Genomic DNA, 22,087 nt, shown 5'->3' with positions numbered 1-22,087 from the left:
ATATCGTCATTATAAAAATAGCAACGATATAAATGTACAAACAATGAACTAAAACAAAGAATGTTTTCAAACAGTTGTAGAACAGTGCCAAAAATAAAAACAAAACTACAGTAGAAGTGACAAAAAAAGACATAGGACAAAACATTAGCAAAAAGGAATTTTACGATGACTGCAATACCTCCATATTTATAGAAAAAATCTTCCCACATGTTCTTTAAAACATAAGCCAAACATAAAAATTATTTTTTTTAATAATGTATTATCTTAAATATTATAATATACAATCGCGTTACATAATTTAAGTCTTTAGAAACTCATTCAAGCTATTGTTCCTCCGGTTTGAGGCTATTCCTCTCAAGTGGTCAAATTAAATTACTTATTCTGTTGAAACAGCTTAAGGAGCAACAAAATTAATTTGAAAACAATAGAGGTTGGAGTTAAATCGAAGGTCAAATTTCTATTTTGTTTTTTAAATGTACAAGCGATTTTGATAAAACATCTAAAACGTGTCAATTTAACGGTTTAATGTCATCATTCAACTAGATGTTTATGGATCGCACCAAGTTACAGGGGCGGCTCCAGGAAGACTTCTCGGGAGGGGCTGTCGTACAAAGGAAGGATACAGTTGCATAACGTAACATTAAGGCTCCCTTCACGCTCACTGCGAACGTGCCAAAAGAAACGCGCCATACCGTGGTGACATGAAACCACACAAAGCTGCTCCCACCGAGTGGCGCACTCGCGCCAGCAGTGGCCGGGGGTCGCGCACACTGGCGCGTTTGTAATCAAGCCACTTCCTGCAACACATATGTTTCTTCGAGTGATGGTGGAGTCAAGTTTTCACGCCGAAAGGTTTATTTTAGAATTGCAGGAGGGAATCACAATCTGCAACATGCCTACAAAGGAATACTCAGAGAGTTAAAAAAGAAAAAAAAAGTGTTGGTTAGATATCGTTAGGTTATTGCTAAAGAAAGAATCGGATAAATACAGCACCTTTTGTTTTTACGGCACTTCTATCGCTATCGCTATAGCAACGGCACAAACAATGCACGTCTTCCAAATCAATTTCTCTACTGGCGAATGGGAATGTGGCGGAGTGGCGCATTCGCGGTCACTCGAGACAATTCTTGCGCGTTTTGCTGACGTGCCACGCGTCCACACTGTGGCGCGTTTAGAGTGGCCCAGTTAGTCTAAATAAGTCAGAATAGGCTTGGAATATTTACAAATTTATGGTCTCAAATACTGTTATTCAATAGTTGATTAAAGAAAAGTTTAAATAAGTTTATAAGTGTAAAGTAAAAATAAATTTAATCTAAAAAATAAAATGAAAGATAAAGTTTGGGCTTGGGAGGTGCTATCGCCCACCTGCGCGGCCACCATACCACTTTGGAGACTCACTTGCGAAGTTATTTAAACAAGTAGGCCTACGTGACTGAAATATTCTAAAACTTGGCCAAAAACACTGCTACATTGCCTTATGTTATCAGTGTTACTGGAAATGTTTTGAATAAGCGGGCCGTGTAAATTAATGTGTGTGTATTCGAAACATTAAACTTTAAATAATGTAAGCGAATTTGTCCTGGTTGTTCAATAATTTGTCTTTTGATGTTTTTGTGTATGGCGATTCAGTAACAACAGAGACTAAAGTCATGTTACATTTTATAAGGCAAATTTATATTTTGTGTTTCAGCGGTCTTCTGAAAGAAATCGTTCTTGGGTTCCCAAAGCATTCGAACTGTTGGAAAAGGACGATATGGTTCAACAGAGTACCGTTAACAGGTATGTAAAAAAGTTCATATACATATAGTTTTATCAATACTAACTAGCAACATTATTAGCAAACATCTTTCTTACATATTTGGTGAAAATATTCTAGGTTTAAATACTAAATGTTTTAATGCGTCCAAGTTGTGTTTTAGTTGAAAAATGTATATTCTAGTTGTTCCCTGTCAACAGTTTAATAATTTGTGCAAATTATTTTTTGTAAGCGTTTACAAAGTGAGATTTTTTTAATAACAAATAATTTAACTCATTTACACTTAAATCCTGTTGACGTAATGTGATAAACTGATCAAACCTCAGTAAGGTCTGGCTTCCGGTGCGGATGGAAGAAGTCGGGGTCTCTCCGACCACACGGACCCCAAACCAGGTGACGTCACGGCCACGCTGACGTCATTAACACCATATTGAATAGCCTTGGTTTACTACCCTGACCGCCCTATTGGATTCCACCGTATTGAATTAAATAATATATTTAAATCAGCTATATTATTAAAATAATATAAATATGAAATATATATAATAAAAATCACTTATATAAATGACTTCGAAAGTCTGTGGTTGGAATCCGACGAGTGCAATTTAATAAAAATTGTTACGTGGAGTCCACGCGTGTCTGAAGAGAATCTTCTTGCTTATTAGTTATGGAAAGGGACAAAATACGAATATTTCTTTAATAGAACAAGATATATAAAAATAGAGAATACTAAGGACGCAGGTGTGTTCTCAAACGAAATAACTCTTTTCCACGCGAATAAATAAATTGTAGAATATTTGAATTTAAAATTGTACTAAAATCTTTTTCTCGTAATTTAAGATAAACTTTGATTTTAAATAATTCTTAAACTTGAAGCTTGCCGATAATTAGGTAGTTTATGCAACTTAACTAATTGTTCAAATGTACGTGTGTAGTCTGAGGTAGGTGAAAGTGACAACATGGCATACGAATAGGACCTATCTCAATGCTACTTTGTTGAGCCACAGTCACCCACAGCCTCACTCCGATAGAGAATTATTCACGCCTCTTAGAGCTCTTTCACACGGGCAACTGAGTTGCCGGCGATCGGTCGCTCACGAGTTGCCAAGACCTGGCAACTGCAGTTGCCGCGTCGGAAACTTTTCAACGATCTTTGCCCGAATGCTGAGGAGATTCCACTCGATATTACTCAGTGTTTAACTGTTCGATGTGCTCTTGTGCTATGGGCGATAAATCCATTTTAATTACAGTGATAATCTGCGAATGTGTCCATTGGAAGAAAAAAAATGCGTGTGAGTTATTCGGTACTGCTAGAGATGAGTAACATCCAACCCATGTAAAAAGCAAATTCATGTGTTCTCATGTTGTAAATACATTTATAAAACGAAACTCGGATACGAAATTAAATGTATTATTCTAATGTCAAGCGTGATTAATGAACGAAAATTGTGGTTTAAAATACATTTCTGGACGCGAATCACACATAGTTTTTTGCACTCGCCACTAGAATTTGTTGCCGGAGCAGCTACGTTGACTATAAAATAAATCGATTTGCAGAGTTAAATGTTATACTATATAATGAAACGGCTCCGAGTAAGGCGAACAAGACCTGGAAGAATACTATATACCCCTTAGTAGTATGTAAATGTGGCTCCTTGGATATGGCTTCGGCTTGAGGAGCCGGAGCCGAGGTCCACCATCTTGGATTGTGACGTCATGGCCGTCATCATGTATGACCTTGACCTCGACCTTTGACCATGACCCCGGTGGCCATCTTGGATCTGCCATCTGGGATCCGCAATTTTGTTTTATGGAACTTTCCGCCATTTTGTTTTCTCGAACTTTCCACCATTTTGGAATCGAATGCCCCACTCCCTAATGTGGCAACTCTCGTTATGGCCGCCATCTTGAAAATCCGTAATTTGTGTGTTATGAAATCGGAAATTTTTTTACATGTATAAAAATTATTCATAAAATTTTAATAAAAACTTATTTAAAAAATAACATTGCTCATCTCATTACTGTCACCATCTTGGATTTATAAATAATTACTGCTCTCTAGTGGGTGAAAATTAAACAAAAATGGTGGCAGTGCACTCTAGCAGACGAAAATATGATGGTGACCTCCAGCAGACAAAAACAAGATGGCGGACGTGACATCATACTAGCTGGCGATATATATACCTCGGTATTAGTGGTGGGAGGTCAGTCTGTTGCTGGCTTCCGTGGAGGAAGGATCAGTTGTGATGTTTTTATTTTGTCCTCACCAGGTTCGAACAAAAGACTCCATGATATAAGTGCTTTTTTAAATTAAAATTTTAATAAAAATGTTATTATTTTTTTATTTTTAATCTTTTCCCATTAAAAACTGATAGCCTAATAATTAGAGTTTTTAAAGATGGCAGCCGTGATGTAATAATCCAATATGGCGGAGTGTTTTATTTAATTTTTATGATTTTTTTATATTTAAAATTTTTCCCGATTTTCTAGCATAAAAATTACGAATTTACAAGATGACGGGCGTAACGATAATTTCACTGGTTATGCAACTATTGAATATAGCGGTCATGGCATCATAATTGTCAAAGTATTGATCTCAGTGGCTTAGAGCGGCTAGTCAATGTTGAATTTAAGCCACTTTGGGGAATTTACAAGCCATTGTCATTCCTGGGGACTAAAACGGGAAATTTTCCCTCAATACGGCAATTTTTCCCCCGTAATAGGGACATTTTTATGAATTATGGCAAATTTTGAGGAAATTTGAGGAAATTTGACACCAAAAATGCCGCCGTGTCTTCATAATCCTAGATGGCTTCAACAATCATCGATCCGCAGCCTGAAGCCTGGCGCCGGAGGAACTACTATACACTAATTGCGTGTCCTTTTCTTTTGTTGAATGTGTGTCGTTTAGTTAAATGTGCATTGCCAAGTCTGAAGTCAGCTCTTAATATTTACTTGTTCAAAAAATCTTGGTCTTAATAAAACATTTTTCAGGGATCCTTGGTCCTTTAGTAAGCGTAAAACATGTTCCATCCGTTGCTATTAATTTTTTGTAATTAATTTTAACGATACTTTTGGTCTGACAGTTCAAAGACTTTGTCTTGACGGCTTGAAATATGTTATATTGGTTATCGCCCGACGAAGAAGGCCTTGTGGTTCGGAGATGTTTGGGTTATACATCTGACATTGTACATGACCTGGCCACGTGGTTCGAAGACACTTAGTCTATACGCCTAACATTGTACATGACTTAGTTGGAAGGTATTCCAATCATCGATAAACTATACCTTGATGCTAGGCACTGCGACAACATATTTTTTTCGCCGTACAGGTATTTTGTATAGAGTCGTTTTTCGTAGAGAAAATGATTAATAAACTCCACAAAAGATAATGGGAAAAAGATTTTAAAAATATTTTAAGATTTAGGTACTCTTATAACTGTACGAGTATCAAATTAAGCATGGAAATCCATCGAGTCAGTCTTACATTGAGAGACGATTTTTTGATCATATTTAGAATTTTTTCCCAATTTATGTGTTAATTATTACGAATTTCCAAGATGGTGGTCACATCGGCTTACTGGAGGCTCCTAGGCTAAGAACCTAAGCTGCTTATAGGATTATTTCAATTATTTATTGAATAAATACTTTTTACCTAAAATTACCTTTGTTTTTGATCGAGCAATGATCGAACTGAGGTGATCGAATAAATCATTATTTGAATAAGTGTTATTTTTTTGATAAATTTTGAAATTTTCCCTGAATTTTTACGTCCATAGAGATTCCCAAGATGGCGTTCAAGACGGCTAACAAGATGGCGGGTGGCATTTCAATAAATAATTACTGCACTCTAGAGGGTATAAATTAAACTAACATGATGGTAGCGCCCTCTAGCAGACGAAAACTATATGTCGGATCCAATATGGCGGACTCCAGCAGACGAAAATAGATGACAGATGTGATATTTTATCTATCGCTATATCTATTTTGGCATTGGTGGTGGGAGGTCAGTCTGCCATTGGTAGAGACCTGCAAAATTCGCGGATTCATTCGGTGATAGGCTATAATTCAAACACATATACCTCTTAGATAATTTTGCTATTGGCTTACTGTTCATCTGGACGAATCTCAACCAGTTATAAACCCTCAACCAAAGAAGGATCGAATCACAGACAAACCAGCTGAGACGACTTACAAGTCGGCAGCCAATGAACTTGCGTTATTTGCCCGAGTGTACAGGGGTATGTGCAGTCTATCCTGAAGGCCATCGAAACCGCGAATTTTGCAGGTCTCTAGTCTTTGGCTTCCGTGGAGGAAGGATCCGTCGCCATTTTTATTTTATTCTCACCGGGTTCGAACCGAAGACTCTATGACGTGTTTTTTAATTTAAAGTTTATTAAAATTGTTTAAAAAAATTTTATAAATATAAATTTTTCCAAATTTTTTGAATAATTACGGAATTTCGAGATGGTGGACGTGACATCATAAACCAAGATGTCAGAATGATTATTATTTTTTTAATTAATTAAACAAATCCATTAAAAATGGATAAAATTATGGAATTTCAAGATGGCGGTCTTAACGAAAAGTGCAACGGTGACGACACCGATTATATTTTCAAAATGGCGGTCATGATATCCTATTGGTCTACGTCAAATGTCTTTATAGGTTATTGTAGGCTTGTAGATGAGGAATTTAAGCGGGACATTTTCCCTCACAATAAGATTTTTTCCCTCGAAACAAGTTTTTTTTTATTTGTCCGATTTTTCAGCGTAATTTATTTTCCTAAAAACTTGCAAATTTGGCAATGTTTGGCAAATATTTGGCAAATGTTGGTTTTTATGGCAATTTTTGGAAAATTTTGAAGGTTTAGGTCATCCAAGATTGCCGCCGTGACGTCATAGTCTAAGATGGTGGACCAGCGCCACGCTCCACACTCCGACTCCAGCTTCCGGAGGAACTATTATATACTACTATTTACATCCTGTAATTGATTTGACAATAGCAAATGAAGGTGCTGGTTATCTGAAATTTTTTTTTTAACTAGCAAATTTGGATACATACGATACACCACAATATAATGCTGCGTTATTATCATGATTGATTGTTTAATATAATTGTGTGTTTAAGATCCCATATTTAACTACAAATAGGTGTTAGCTTAATCTATGTTTTTAAGATAAATATATCTGAAACCTATGTTTATTTATTTGATTGTCTGAGGTAAATGTTGCAAAATTAATTTATGTGTATATAAGCCATTTAAAATATTTTTTATGCCTTGTTGCATGTTTAAGTCTCTGGGTCTACCTGTGTATGTATAATGTGTAATTCGACTTATTGTGTGTAAACTACTAAAACCGTACACTATATTATATAAGTAATAATTATTATTTTTCTGCTCTACTTTATTACTTGGCTTATTACTAACAGAGTCTTGTTATCTTTTTTTTCCAAACTTCGTAGAGGATATTCGTTTATACACGACACCAGCTATATCTATATGTAAGTATATTCCGTTAAAGAATCGACACTTTCTTTTCCGGAATAGGTGCACCATTTTAGTGTGACTGCATGGTATTCCAGAAAGTACTCATTGCCTAAAGGTGTGTACTTCATAATACTTTTATGTATATAATTATTTATACTGCATGTTCCGACACAGTGGCGGGTGTAATTTGCAACATTTGAATAAAAGTTATTTAGTCTAAATATACATAAACACATATTAAAAATCCTAACAATATATTTATTTAAAACTATAATTATTTATTTTAATTTTTGGGGGTGACTCATTATGAAAAAAGTGCAAACTCCAAAAATAAATACATTATTGATATCACAGTTTTGTTTAAATTGTGTGCTGGAGTACCTTCTCACGCCTTCCAACACAACCTATAACCCACAACCCCCTGCCCGTGGTAAGCTGTTTCTGCTCGTCACCAAATATGCCACCTCAAGTGTGCGAATAACTCTATAGATAATTAAGATGCACAAATTATCATGTGGTGTTCATTTAAAGGCGTTCGACCGCACTCTCGATATCTTGGCACACGGGTTTTATTAAAAATACGTTTGTTACTCTTGTTATCTAAGTGAAGTTCCAAGCATCATGGTCAGCAGATTTTTAACCAGTACACCTCATATCTAAAATTTTTATATATTGGTTCTTGGCGATATTAAACGCTATAAGAGTACAATGGTACAAATGGTCGCGGGTCCTTGACTGCCCGAGCCCTAAACATCCAAAAAAAGAATATGGTTAAAATAGATCGTCTTTCCCTCATTAAAAACTCTCTAGCCCTGGAAATATGTACTTACATGTTGGATCATAAACCGTAATGGCTCTATCCAAGATTTCAGAAAATATATCGTAACCACCGCGCACAAAATCAGTCTCACGACGTATGGCTTGCAGGCCTCCCGCCATAGACAAACGAGCTAAATCATAGAGCCTAACATTTTTGCGTGATTTAGAATATTGAAGAAGTTTCACAATCCTGCATAGAGCGCAATGACAATGCAGTCTCTTATTATGTTCATAAATGCCAGCAGATTTTTATGTACATAGAATCTTTCCATGTTCTTTATCTTAAGGCCAAAGTGTTTTATCTAGACGAATTATGATTTATATGGTCAGAGTATAACACATAATACACAATAATGGTTTATAGACATGTTTTTTAGTATTTATGAATTAAAACGTTAGAGATACTTAGCATTAGTTCAACTAGGCTGACAGTCAAAACAACATAGGTGTTTTTAAAGTCAAAATTATTGTTCTCATTTATGAACTGTAAAATACTTCAGATTTCATATGAGCAATGCATTTAACTTAACAATTTTACGCAAAAAATTAACCCCGTATTACTGTTTCCATATTCGAAACAAAATGGTACAGGTAGTTTCCAAGACCTGGTATATTACTATACCCATAAATATTAGTTAATAGCAGAAATAGTGCTTCCTTCGAACTACTGTGATCACACTTAGACTGCTGCATTTAAATTAAGACACTCGAATTAGATCTAATTAAAATATTCATACACATAATTCTAAACACATGGTCATACAAAACTATGCTACGCAGATGATGCTTTACACAAATCACTATCTACGTATGTCACTACACAGATGGCTATCTTAGCCAACAAGCAAGACAATTGATTTGACTTTATTGTCACGTACAATTGTGCAGGATTAGAGCTGAATCCTTGAGCTGTTACCCAAAGTGGCTGTGACAAGTCAGTGACTTGTCTCATGGTTAGGGGGGTTGGGGAAGAGGGTACAGGGAAGAGATTGCCAAAAATAAACAGTGTTAACCATGGTCTCCTCTTCATCCTCCCACCAAAACTTCGATTTCGGAGTAAACAATATTTTTCCATCATTTTTAAGACATTAGTTTCAGTCTTTTTTTGCACTGATTCACGAATATTCCTCCAAACAGCATTGCACTTGTGAATTGTAGATAAAAAAAAAGGCAGAACTTTTTCCATTTCGCTACCCAAGGTTTTACTTTCATGTTGTTGCGAAAAGCCACAACTACCTTAATTTTATACAGTGCACATTACCAGATTTCCAACGAAAGATATATATTGAAATATAACTAATGGAAATTTAATTTTCTGCGAAACAAACAGTATTAAAAATTCTTTTGTGTATTAGTTAATGACTATGATACCAAGTATACATTTTTGTAGGAGCCAGTATCAAGTATCTCAATGAACATATAAGTGGTCTTCCAAGCATAAGAGGAGATACTTATGATGCTCTGACCTCAAAACAAAAAAAAATTACAACATTGCTCTGTTGTAATTTTGGGCCTTTATATTATCTTCTTTTTTATTTTGACTAGGACAGTAAACTCTGGCTATGTCGGGATTTTCATACATTGATAACTAAGAGGACTTAACACGTACTTTAAAATGTATTGGCAATTACTAAATTCACCATAAGCAATTGTTTTGTGGTAATTGATAATTTAAAAACAGACAATGGAAAAAATAAAACGTATTGGCTTTGAATGACATGAATGCATATTAACTATCAAAGTCTAGTTTAAATATGACCTTGTTTTGTTGCCTTTAAATAATCAATGGACTGAAACAACCATATATTGAATAAATAATGTGATCTTTGTTCATAGCCAGTATTAGTGAAAGTAATGGCTCAGTGGGAGAGTTTTTTACTAAGTTATATTCCATCATAGCTCTCAATAAACGTACCAGAAGGTGATACTTTTATCGTAGATGAACGGTTTAAATATCAAGGTATGCCCAAAGGTCGAATATGTTTATGCTTTTGGACGGTGTTAAATGGGACAGTAATCAACCAATTTTGTTCAAGGTCTGGAAGTTAAGGAAGTGAGTCACCTAAACTCATCCTGACAAAGGAATGTCTTTCATTCAATCAATCGCACACCTTTGGTAAAGAGTAGCTTATCTTAGCGCATGCCCATCGTAATCTACATCTAAATCTGAGTAAGTGATTGCAATCAGTGACATCACTGTTGCTATAAATTCTGTTATTTTTAGTATATTAACTGGTGATTCGTGACTGCAGCAGTATTCGGTGTGTTGGTGATGTTAAACTAACAGTGAACAAGTTTAAATTAACTTAAGACGCAAAATTCACTGATTCGCTTAAGTTTTCACTCGTCCAGATTTAGAATGTAAGTAGTTACTATGTGAGAGTCTTATGAGTAGGTAATTCCTTTTTGTTAATATTTTAGTTCCGTTGTAAATATTGTGTAGCTCAAAAAGTAGCTCCTTTTTATTCAAAATAAAACACATGAAAAATTTACATTTTTATTTAAAATTTTAGCTTAAAATTTTAGAGTTAAATAATCACTGATAAATGTTTATTTCTTTCATTTTGTAGAAGCATGCACTTTTTTTGCACTTACACCAAGCATGAAAAAGTATTTCACGAAATTTCTTATAGTTATTTCATACTTTATCGTTAGAATCGCTAGTTAAATAATTATTCCTGTTTTGTTTAACATTATCCTGTAAATTCAAGGGAATAATATTACATATGGTGATATCAAGTACATTTATTGTTTATGGTCTGTCTGTTTGTCAGTATGATTATACTTTGAATAGCAATAAGGAAAAATCAAGTAAAATTTAAAGTAAAATAGTCAATAGTTAGCATTAAAAATACTTACCTAAAAGTTACATAAAAGTTGCTTAATATGATGAAATGAATTCAGCAGTATCACGTTTATAATTATTGTATTTATTGATTTATTTAAATAGTTTTTTACGTCTCCTGCCAGTAGGCTGGGTGGAAAGCAACCGACTCACTTGCTAAAAAGTGTTTCGCTTCAAAGAGGATTCAAACCCATGCCCATCCTGTCACCAGGTGAACAGCATGATTGGTGAAGTGCCTCTGTCCGCCCAACTACCGTGCAGGTTAACATAACACAACAGACATACAGTTACGGTAATATTAGTGACTGCCTCCTTCATCTGCTTATCTGGGGGAACATTATTGTAGTATCGATGTGCATAAACTATTATTTTTAGGCTGATATTGTCACTAAATTTTTTTGGCTGAAAGTTATTTACCTAGGTTTTAGTACAAAGTTCAGGAACAGTATAGAAGATTGGCATTCAACACATGTACCTATTTAACCATCGTGAGTTATTTGTAATTTTTATTTCTCTCATGTGAATTATATGAATTACCTTTAGGATTAAAAAAACTGAAAAAAAACCATACATCGAAAGAGTTGTAATTTAATTTATATGAATTGAAAAAAAATATTTAATTTTATGGTTATTTCAGTTTATATACCGGCCATCTTAAAATTCAATTTATTAAAATTAATATCATGTTTTAAAAATCTTAATAACCTTAAATGCAAGTACCATGCTTTTTAATATTTTGTGTAAAGGTGAAAGTAAGTGATGGTTTGAATTATATTATATTAGGAAAATACCATATTTATTACCTTTTCATCTTGTTGTTCACAGTCCTGGCACCACTGTTTGATGGAGCCTCATTAAATTGCTACCTCCCTCTAGACAACAGCAGTTTATCTTTTCCTCACTACACAGAAGTCACATACAACTATTCACTTTCATGAATGGAACCACCTAAAGAGCTCAACACTGATCTTACAGCTACCTCACTATGCCATAACATTGGCCTCGATGGCTGGCTGCAGTATGTCCACATCTGACGTAAATGTCTCTACCAATGACTCCACTTGATACTCTAAAGTCAGTCCCAAGTACGCCTGGCTTTGTTTTTTTACTTACAAACCCCACACCAACTCATCATCAACAAACAGTTGTTTACGAGAGTAGCAATAAATAAAATGCCGATGAATTTGAAACAGAACGATGTGACCTGTATTAATACATAAAAGGTGATGAGTGTGGCTTCTGAAGGTCTCGTGGCTCGGAGTCGCTTGGTCGATGTGTTTGCAGAGCCATGCTACTGTATTGGTTCGATGGTCAGCAAAACGCATGCCCAGGTTCGAACCCGAGGAGCTTTTGGTTTGATATTGCTGGATAGATAGGAATAAACCGCTGTGCAAATTTGACTTTAGGTTTGAAGTATTGGCCATTTGATAGGAGCACAACAAACTAAGTTTGTTCACTAAGTGCCTCGTGAGTAGTGTGTAAGGGCACCTATATCCGGCGCCAGAGTTTAGGTGTGGTGCCGAAGTTCCGGGGTAGCCATGTTTGGTTGTGACGTCAAGAGTCCTCAACATTTACTCATAAGCCCTTACAAACGACTAAAAAATTCTTAAAATGACAAAATATTCCAATTGTTGAGGAAACATTCCCACTTTAAGGAAAAATTTACTACTTTTTCCCTCAAAAGATTTAAAGGGACCATATTCAGCAAAGAGGCTAAAAATACACGAAAAAATTAAATTAAAGCTGAAATATGACACCTCGAATAAAATACACCCCCGAGTGAAATTTGACATTACGATCACGTTTTTACCTAAAAACTCAACTCTTGACGTCACAATCCAACATGGCTACCCTCGGTTCCTCGGCACCTCGGCACCTCACCTGAACCCTGGCGCAGGACACGCTACAGATTGATCGGAAATTCGCACTCATGAAAGTGAAGAGTGTAATATGTGGTATCGTAAGTTGTGTTAGTTGTAGCGTCCACCGCTAGATAATACTGTAAGCGTATAAACAACGAGCAGACGTGGTATCTATCGCACTTTGGGAAAAACAACGTTCGCAGTGTACCTTTGTTTCTTGCCTGGCAGACAGGGAGTTTTCCCAAGAGCAGCGCGTGTTCATTGTTGAACATTGTTTCACCACTCGTTCGTACGCACGTGTTGCAGAAGAGTTTTGACGGAGATTAACAATATCGGTGCACGTGTACTCAAGGAAGTGGCCACGGGAAAAAGGTGAAACGTACTCGCGTGTACATAACTGAAAGGGGCAGCCAATTCAAGCATTTGTTGTAAAGACGCGTTTTTTCCCGTGTTATCATTGTTATCAATTTGATCAATTTATTGGTTCTGTAGGTATCTGAGACACATCCAGCTTTACTAAACTCATTGTTTTGATTTTATGTAGATGACTTTTCGATATGACATGGATTTATGTGAGATATAATTATATTGATGCATTGACTACTTCAAGTGTACAGTAGGCAAAGTTATATCCACCAATGGCCTTGTGATTTCAATTAATTGAAAACAGATTGGGGTGAAACTAAAAGCAACATTAATATAACATTTTAAAGTAATTTTAAGGTTAAGGCTTAGGCACCCACAATTACAGATACCTATAACTGCTTTGATATGGTTTGGCGGCACATAATCAAACTTCATTAATATTTTAATTGCTTCATTATTGTTATAAAATTAACATGATAAGTGTTTTTTAAATAAAATAATGAACAAACGAAACTGAATGCCAGGACTAAAGAATTGGTTTGTGTGTAAATTTAATATAAGTGTAAATGCCAGTCTGTCTGTGGGTAAAGTGAGTACAGTGGCTACAGTGGCTACAGTGGGTACAGTGGGTACAGTGGGTAGAGTGGGTACAGTGGTACAATGGGGGAAATATGTAATTTTCCTTGAGCCTCGTCAAGGTTCGTACACATCCGGAATTACTTTACACACACACATACACACATGCATATAAATACACACACTTCAGTTGTTATAAAAACATCGAGTTATGGCAAAATCATAGCTATAGTCTAAAAGAGACATTCCCTCCTCAAACATTAGAAGAAACGAAGACTTTTAAAATATATATTTTTTTTTCCGTATTTTTCAGCAGCCTATAGAAATAAAAGGCTCTATCACCGTATAACATATTCATATTTTTAATGACAGATACTAGAAGAATCGCTGTTTATATACATGGAGTTCGAAGGCTTTGTAGATGTTATATAGCCCACTGTGTTTTTGCAGTCTTAACTGTGTTCTAAAAAATAGAATAGTAATCAGCTTGGAGACAAGAATAAATCTCTTCATATGTGCTAGAAGTTAACTCCCAATTGATCTCACTCATCGTGATACATTCGCACCGATCAATATGACATGTGTCTCTCCATTTACGATTTATTTTTACGCTATTATTTTTAGAATGTAGGTACGCAGTCCAAAACCAACAGACACAGATTATCACGTGTTTTAACTCCAGATGTTCGCGAGAAAATTGTGCAAAATATGATAATTTAAAAATATTTAAATACACATTTCTAAAGCGCATACAAACATAAGCAATCCATAGAATAGCAGTGTCTTCGGATTGTTGAAACGAAAAGATACTTTTTTTTTCATTGCAGTGCCACAGCTTATGTACCTCTGTCATAATATTGTGTGGAACGAAACCTAAACAGACGTATTAAATTGTGAAATATTAATTTTAAAAAATATGCTTTCTGATATGGGCTCACGGCTCTTTTCACACGCCCTGCGCCACCCTGAGCCGGCAATAAACAGGGAGAAATAATGTCAGTGAATCATATGCAACCCAGTTCAAGATGATAAACCAATGAACGCTTTTGGCTCAAATATGGATAGGAATTTGAGTCTGCTTGGAGCGAAAATAATATGTAAAGAAATCGTGGAGCTAGCCACTTACATCCATATGCAGAGTTCTTTATCTTTTAGGCTCCCTAAAACGAAAAAGGTAGCCTTAACTACTCTGCAAGAACCATCATTCAACCTTCCTTCTTGAAGGCGTCCTAATTTGTAATCTTTAGGCAGCCAGATCCAAGCCTTAAGGGCTTCAAAATCAAAATGGCTTACGAGTTTTCGAAAAATCAAATTAGTTAATAAAACTTATACCTTATTTTATGGAGTAATTGGACTTGTGCTGCTTGTAAATAATGATAATTTATCAAAATAAACCTGTAGGAAGAGTTTTGCTGCATATTTTAACATTATAAATATTCTAGAATTAGCAGACTACTACAGCATCTAGCCCTGACATTTGTTTACATTTGATCTTTCGTTAAAATACAGTTAAATCGTTTCGTGAGTGTTGATGCTATAAAATAACGGCGCGGACTGATTTTAGCTTTCAGGGAGAGTTTTAGGTGAAATATATAGCATTGTTTGGCGTTTTACAACTTACTAGCTTTTAACCGCAGCTTCGCTCGCGTTGATGTCCTTAAATAAGTATCAAATATCATTGCAAAGAAAATAAAATAATATGGTAATTGACTGGGATCATCAGTATTTAAAAATTCTAACATACAATTTAGCTTAAAAAACTGGAAAAAAATGCTTTATTGAAATATGTTTAACTATACAAAAAAAATTAAATACTAACACTTTAAAAAGTTCAAAGTATTAACGTGTAGTAAATTAATTTTTCTAAAGAGCTTAAATCAGATTATTATTCTAGGATGCTTCTGTATACTATGTTATATGTTTTTCTGTCAGATGCAAATATGTGTAGATTTCGGACATTGGACACACGTGAACAGGCTACATATATACATGGGAAAAGCATGGCTTTTCCAAATGCACCCCTGCTACCTGCAATGTTTGCCCTTGCGCTTTGTTGATGGTAACAGCAAAACTAAGCCTGACGGGAAACTGAACTCTTTTGAATTGGAACGGTATATTAGTGGGGATAATGGGAATTCGAGGTATGATAATAATTTCCCCTTTACCGAACCTGTTAAAATAGTGGCACCAAGTGCATTCTGCCCCAACTGTGTGATCCGAACCCTCGAGCCATTACATGGTCGAGGAGCAAATAGATTTCGCATAAGCATAACTTGTACATTTAGTTTCATTTGAAGTTTATGTGAGGGTACACCCGAAAGTTCAAGTGAATTTAAAAACACCGCAGGATATGAAGTGCTTTGTTCTGTATCCATGATTGTATCTATTGACAAATACTCCTTAATTTCCCCTTGCTCCTCTTTTAAAATATAAGTGTTGATTTTATTAACGATAAAAATTTTTAGCACCAATATTGCTCTTGCGCACAACCGCTGATCACCATTCAAATTTTGTTGCAAGTCCGGGAAGACTTTAGTAATAAGATCCACATCATTTATACTTAATTACAAATATCTCTTGAAAGTAAAATGTAACCTTCTGCATTAACGTCCAAACAACCATCACCGAAGAAAATAAACAGACACCTAACCTCATAAATTAAAAACGTTTAAGTATTGCTTGGCGGTAACAGAAAAATAAAATTGAATAGTAAATTGACCGCCGGTATTGGAGTGTAATTTTGGTGAATTATTTAATTTACTTATTGAAACGCCAGATGGCGTTAAATTTCATTAAAATTACTCAAACTCTCAGTCGGACGATCATACATACCAATATAATTTTTTTTGTCCTTCGGAAAAAATATTGTTTTTTTTTATAAAAAGTGTCCCATGTCCTTTACTATACCCTTGAAAATATGCGAACAAAATTTCTTGATGATCGGTTAAGTAGTTTCCGCGTGAAAGCGTAACAAACAAACACACTCACATTCGCATTTATAATATTAGTAAAGATTTTATAGGTATATTGGGAAGTTTTAAACACGAGTATACGATGTTGATATTGGCGGTTGAAATACTCCTGGCATATTTTATGGTTTATTTTTACATCTTTAAAAATAATTTTCTATAATAATTTAAGTGCTTTATTTAATTAGGACCGTAATTTGCAAATATTGGAAAAACATGTGGTTCGTTTCGTCGGAATGGTGCTTGACTCATTTTCGGGATTGTATTCTGTTCTAGCAAGAACTGAAATGAAAAAAAAAAAAAACATTTTTAATAAATACTTTCAAATTCCCCCGTGTAAGTGGTCTTGTTTTCAGTAAAGTTAGGTATAGTGCAATAAAGCCTGTGTAACCTTTCCTGGGGTAGGATTAAAGGCTAATTATATTTTGAACATGAAGTTGATGAATTAACATATTAAATAATGATTTTGCAGGAGCAAAGTATTACTTTTTAAGCACTAGGAATTTAAAGCAAAACAAATCCTTAGTTAATTCTGAATGAAAGCTTTTTAACTTCAACTAGTTTACCAGTAGTTTGCAATGTTAACAGGTGGTTGGGTTAGGTACATGAAACAAAAAGCACTAATCGTGAGGACAATCAGTTGCTTAGGTAAGCTACTTAAAAAATACTGTAAGAATCACTGAACGATTAATTAGGAACAACTAGCTAACTTAAATTAACTAACCTTCTTTGCTTTATGGTATTGTTTTTATTGTAGCTAACTTAATCTTACAATAAAAATTACCGTATTCCTCAACAGTCCACGCTCGGAGGAAGAGTCTCTAGTTCGATGCGCTCACTAAATTTTAATGGGGACGCCTCACTATTTGCTTCGCAACTTCACAGTGGGTTGCCAATGCAAACCAGTTTCTTGTAGCCATACTCTCAACAGTTTATAATCAGTCAATAAACTTCTTATTTGCGGGTATTACTCCTCTAACAGCAGCTTTTTTACCGCTAACTATTGCACGCAAATTCAGTCACAGTCAAATGCGTGGTTTGTCTGTTAGTTCCACATCGCTGAGTTCGGGATCACAAATTTCGTTCCCAAAAATATTATCTGTGCCACTTACTTGTTCCTGTCATCTCCACTTCTTACCTTAGCATGATAGACCAATTAAGAGATTACTCCCCCTTTTCTTTGTTAACTCGGCGTTCTTAGCCATAAGACCTAGCCGCACCGGGGCCCCGATGGGCGTGGACACGGATACGCCGTATACGCGAATCGGGAGAGGTGTTAGAGCTTTGGCTTTGACCAAAGGTTGAGGCTACCCATCCCAGCTTGATCACTACCTCGCCCTCTTGCCACTCTCAGCTAACCAGACAGTTGGCTGGGTCCTTAGCCCTATAGACTTTGTCAGCACTGCTAGTGCCTATTCCGATCCACCACATCACACTGGGACCCCTCAATCACCCAGTGAACCCGTGGTCCGGTGGAGGACTATCCAACCTCTCCTAGTGGTCCAGGCTAGTAACAGGTGTTGTGTCGCCACTCACTCCGTCGACTCATCAGAGGGCTAGGGAACTCTTAGAGTCTGCTCCAAGCGATCGGAGCACCACCTCCAAGTACGAGCCCTACCCAATCAGATCCATGTCCTTAGAGGAAACATCGATAGGGATCCTTTCACTTTCACGGATCCTTTCCGTACTACTACCAACTTCGGTGTCCATATTGGGCGTAGACTGTTCGCCAACAGCTAGCCGACTAGCCGTTTTCCGGAGCCACTTCACTGTATCGAACTCGTCTCCTCGGATGATCCTCCGACCCGCCGTACATCGGCCCGGCGGGCTTAGAGCCGATTATGGCCTGGACATGCCCGGACTCCTCGGTGACTGGCTCGAACTAACCGCTTAGGTCGTTCCAAGAAGCTGGAGGCCCTTTGAATTGCCTCGGTACCTCCCCAGACCGCTGGGCTTAGATCAGATGGTTTATAGTCCTTTAGGTTTGGGTACCCCCAATCACGCCGGCGGTTTTCTCAGTCCTTACCATTACCATGGGCCTTGTCCTCATTCAATTTGAGAGGCCTTTGGGAACCAGACACCGGGGCTCAGCAATCGAACCCCCCCAGAAAGGTTTCAATCGCATCTGTTTTTGCCCATATATTCAGCCCATTCACCATTTCTGACCCCAGCCAGGCAATTGGGGATGTCGTCAGGCGGGGTTATGCCCGGCAGAGTCTTCTTTAGTTAGAGACGCATCTATGACCAGAGGCCGAGGGTACCCATCTCAGCATAGTCACCACCACGCCCCAAACAGCGGTGCCACGAGGAGGCAGAGGATTGTCGTAGGTGCGGAGATGCTATGTATTCGCTTCCATGCACCTATTCCATGAACCCATTTGGATCATGTCTCGGATACACCTCAAGCGACAATCACCTCCCTCGGAGGGTCGGATACTCGCATGTCAACATAACGCTAGCGTAATAAGGTTTTCATTATACCGGCACCGTTTCCTGACCCGTTGCTCGAAACCTGCCATTAAATCACGGAGCTGCGGCAACTGACATGATGTTCGTTCAGAAACAGTAGTATGTGAATGGGGTTCCGAGATCTGGCATCTGGCGGTGGAGCCGAGAGCCGGCTCCGCCATCTTGGATTTGTGACGTCACGGCGGCAAAAATTCCTCAAAATTCCTCAAAATTAACTCAAAATGACTCAAAATTTCCCGTTTTAAGAAAAAATTTCCCGTTTTCGAGAGAAAAATTCCCGTTTCGAGGGAAAATTTCCCGTTTTAGTCCTTAAAAATCCCAGTGGCTAGAAATGTCCTGATAGAGGCTTAAGCATCCTTAACTCAAGCCTCAGTTAAGCCTCTATCAGGATGTGACCTTGACCTTTGACCTTGACCCCGACAGCCATCTTGGATCCACCATCTTGGATGACGTCATTTCGTTTTCTCGAACATTCCGGCATTGTGTTATCCGCCATTTTGAATTATGACGTCATCGTTGCAATTTTCGTTACGGCCGCCATCTTTAAATTTATTATCCGATTTTAATGAAAGAAATTTAAAAATTATAAAAAAATTAAATAATAAAAAATTTAATAAAATATTTAAAAAACAAACATTTACGACACGGAGCTCGGAGTTCTCGGTTCAAACCCGACGAGTGCAAAAAAAATAAAAATGGCGACCGATCCTTCCCCCCGCGGTGGCTGCAGGCATACTGACTCCCTCCACTTTTTTTTCAAAGCATATATATATCGTCAGGTAGTATGACGTCATGTCCGCCATCTTGTCCTCGTCTGCTGGAAGCCATCATCAGTGTATCGTCGGCGAGAGTGCGCTGACGCCATGTTAGTTTAATTCTTATCCGCTAGAGTGCAGTAATCATTTATTACTGTGACACCCGCCATCTTGTCATTTGGCCACCATCTTGAAAATCCATAATTATTTAGCTAGAAATTCGGGAAAAATTCCAAAATTCATTAAATAAATTTTTAATCTATATACTGATCGATTAGGTCGACTAAGGTCCTTGGTACGATCTAGGACGATGCAAAAAAATTAAATATAACATCAATTTAACATAATAGTAACAGGTTCGAGGAATTAAACACCACAAGTTCTTTTACAAAAATAATATTTATTACATAATTTCTATTCTACTACAGGATCATTTGCGAAAGCCAGCAATCTTATAATCATTTAGTTCCGCAGCGGTGTGAAATGACTAATTCTTAGCTCCAATCGGTTGCTGCACAACGGTTTTCTTGCTTGTACGCTCACGAGCCTTCAACCTAAACCGAGGAGTCGAAATTTCTGCAGGTAGTTCAGCAGTAGGCACACGGACTTCACCTTTACAGTTTTTCGCATGTCGTCGCAAATTATCAATTCTAGTAAACCATTCATGACACTCATCACATCGAAACTTCATGCGAGATGGATTCTTCGTGCATTTGCTCCGCTCATGTCTTCGTGCATCATGAGCAAATGCGAACGACGTATCACAGTAGCTGCAAGGATACCGTGGTGATGAAGACGAACCTTTCAGACCCGATCCAGATACTGACGTTGCCGCAGTTGCATCATCTCCAGGCATACTCTTATGAACATCAATGCATCGTTGTTGCGCCGAAACCTTTACTTTCTGCCGAACAGCAGGACCTTTGCATGCCTTCATGTGCGTTTTCATATTATCTTTTCTGGCAAACTGCTTATGACATTTCTCACAAACAAACATTTTACGATATAGGTTCTTGGCACATTCTCTATTCTCATGTCGTCGAGCATTGCTGTTGTTTGAGAAAATCTTGTCGCAGTAACAGCACCGATGTTCGTTAGTTGTTGTCGATTCGGCATCCATTGAAATCTCCATTGATGGCGAACCAGCGTTCGCCGAGTTTCCCTGTGCAGCCAGCACTAGCGGCATTAAAGTCTCTTCTGCTGGCGGTACCACATCTGTTGAAGTCTCCTCCAGTGTTGACATCGACGTTGCCAACGGGATCTGCTCCACCATCGTCGACGCTGACGTCAAGGTTCCCGCAGTCGATGGTACAACCTCCATCGAGTTCGTCGTTAAAGTCGGTAAAGATGCCATCGAGTTCGCAAGAACAGGTAATTACGTGATTAATGCACCAAAAGAAACAAACTAGGTGATCCTTACACCGACAACGTCAGTAACAAACTGAGCGACCTGCTGTCTAGGACTCACTTATATACATGCACCATATGGAATAATACGCTAGTCAAATCAAGAACCATTTACAATAATACTAGAGTCAAAACATCATTAAAAATAGAAGGACCATCAACGAAAAGGCAGCACATTTGGAAGCACCGACAACGAAAAGGCAGCACATTTGGAAGCACCGACAACGAAAAGGCAGCACATTTGGAAGCACCGACAACGTAAAGGCAGCACATTTGGAAGCACCGACAACGTAAAGGCAGCACATATGGAAGCACCGACAACGTAAAGGCAGCACATTTGGAAGCACCGACAACGAAAAGGCAGCACATTTGGAAGCACCGACAACGCAAAGGCAGCACATTTGGAAGCACCGACAACGAGAAGGCAGCACATTTGGAAGCACCGACAACGTAAAGGCAGCACATTTGGAAGCACCGACAACGAAAAGGCAGCACATTTGGAAGCACCGACAACGAAAAGGCAGCACATTTGGAAGCACCGACAACGAAAAGGCAGCACATTTGGAAGCACCGACAACGAAAAGGCAGCACATTTGGAAGCACCGACAACGAAAAGGCAGCACATTTGGAAGCACCGACAACGAAAAGGCAGCACATTTGGAAGCACCGACAACGAAAAGGCAGCACATTTGGAAGCACCGACAACGTAAAGGCAGCACATTTGGAAGCACCGACAACGTAAAGGCAGCACATTTGGAAGCACCGACAACGTA

The 22,087-nt window shown here is 37.4% G+C and overlaps 1 protein-coding gene across 2 annotated transcripts in view; it reads left to right on the top strand.

Annotated features, from left to right (window-relative positions):
• Nucleotides 1-22,087, top strand: part of LOC134529455 (glutaminase liver isoform, mitochondrial) — a 207,080-nt gene that overhangs the window by 36,117 nt on the left and 148,876 nt on the right. For both annotated transcript variants that reach the window (XM_063363571.1, XM_063363572.1), the window contains exon 2: nt 1,691-1,779. In XM_063363571.1, coding sequence (XP_063219641.1) covers nt 1,691-1,779 — 89 coding nt within the window. The remainder of the gene's footprint in view (nt 1-1,690; nt 1,780-22,087) is intronic.

This window comes from Bacillus rossius, chromosome 2, assembly GCF_032445375.1.
Source record: "Bacillus rossius redtenbacheri isolate Brsri chromosome 2, Brsri_v3, whole genome shotgun sequence".
NCBI classification, from domain to species: Eukaryota; Metazoa; Arthropoda; class Insecta; order Phasmatodea; family Bacillidae; genus Bacillus; species Bacillus rossius.
The sequence above is the reverse complement of the archived record's forward strand: the minus strand, read 5'-3'. Positions and strand labels throughout refer to the sequence as shown.